Source organism: Nanorana parkeri, unplaced genomic scaffold (assembly GCF_000935625.1).
Source record: "Nanorana parkeri isolate BGI_ZX_2015 unplaced genomic scaffold, ASM93562v1 scaffold43, whole genome shotgun sequence".
Lineage (NCBI taxonomy): Eukaryota > Metazoa > Chordata > Amphibia > Anura > Dicroglossidae > Nanorana > Nanorana parkeri.
In genome coordinates this window covers 1,152,256-1,153,186 of record NW_017306311.1, presented here as the reverse complement: position 1 = coordinate 1,153,186, position 931 = coordinate 1,152,256, and the positions used below count along the sequence as shown (strand labels likewise).

The following is a 931-nucleotide window of genomic DNA, read 5'->3' as shown; positions in this document are numbered from 1 at the left end:
GGTGTAAGGGTGGGGGGGGGGGGGGGGGGGGGACTGGAGTTGGGCTCTAACAAATCCATGATGCAACATTAAACTCCTGGATAGCTGTATTGTAGTTTCTTTTTGTGTACCAGTCATTTTATTAATGAGCCAGTTTTGTAATTTGTACGGCTTTGTGTTTTATGAAGCCAAAATCCAGAGCATGAAAAATACCGTGCCTAAAAATGACAAGAAAAGACGAAAACAACTGACTGAAGACATCGCTAAGCTGGAGGCTGACCTGGAGGAAAAACACCAACAAGAACTTGCAGGCCGGGTACAGGAGCAGTGTGTCCAGACAGAGGTAGGTCCATGTTTAGGACAGCATGCACCAGAGAGGGAACAATCAACATACAGTGTATATGGAGTACATTTGTAGTTTAAGGGATTCCTTTTATTGGCTAACTAGATCCATCCTTTTAAGACCCCTTAGATTCCTTCCTCAGCGAGTTTTCCGGATGCCTTACATCCCCTCCACAGTAAGCTTTGGAGACCCTTTTGGAGCCTTTCCCCTGCAAGCTTTTGGGACCTCTTAAATCCCTTCCTCAGCAAGCTTTCAGGACCCCTTAGATCCCTTCCTCAGCAAGCTTTCAGGACACCTTAGATCCCTTCATCAGCAAGCTTTCAGGACACCTTAGATCCCTTCATCAGCAAGCCTTCAGGACTCCCTAAATCCCTTTCTCTGAAAGCTTCCAGGGCCCCTTAGATCTCTTGCTCAGCAAACTTTTGAGACCCCTTAAATCCCGTCCTCAGCAAGCTTGTGTGACCCCTTAAATCCCTTCCTCAGCAAGCTTGTGTGACCCCTTAAATCCCTTCCTCAGCAAGCTTGTGTGACCCCTTAAATCCCTTCCTCAGCAAGCTTGTGTGACCCCTTAAATCCCTTCCTCAGCAAGCTTTTGAGACCCCTTAAATC

General features: G+C 47.0%; 1 protein-coding gene across 1 annotated transcript in view; it reads left to right on the top strand.

Annotated features, from left to right (window-relative positions):
- Positions 1-931, top strand: part of OTUD6B (OTU domain containing 6B) — a 40,279-nt gene that overhangs the window by 1,808 nt on the left and 37,540 nt on the right. Inside the window, exon 2 of the mRNA XM_018572017.1 lies at positions 168-322. Coding sequence (XP_018427519.1) covers positions 168-322 — 155 coding nt within the window. The remainder of the gene's footprint in view (positions 1-167; positions 323-931) is intronic.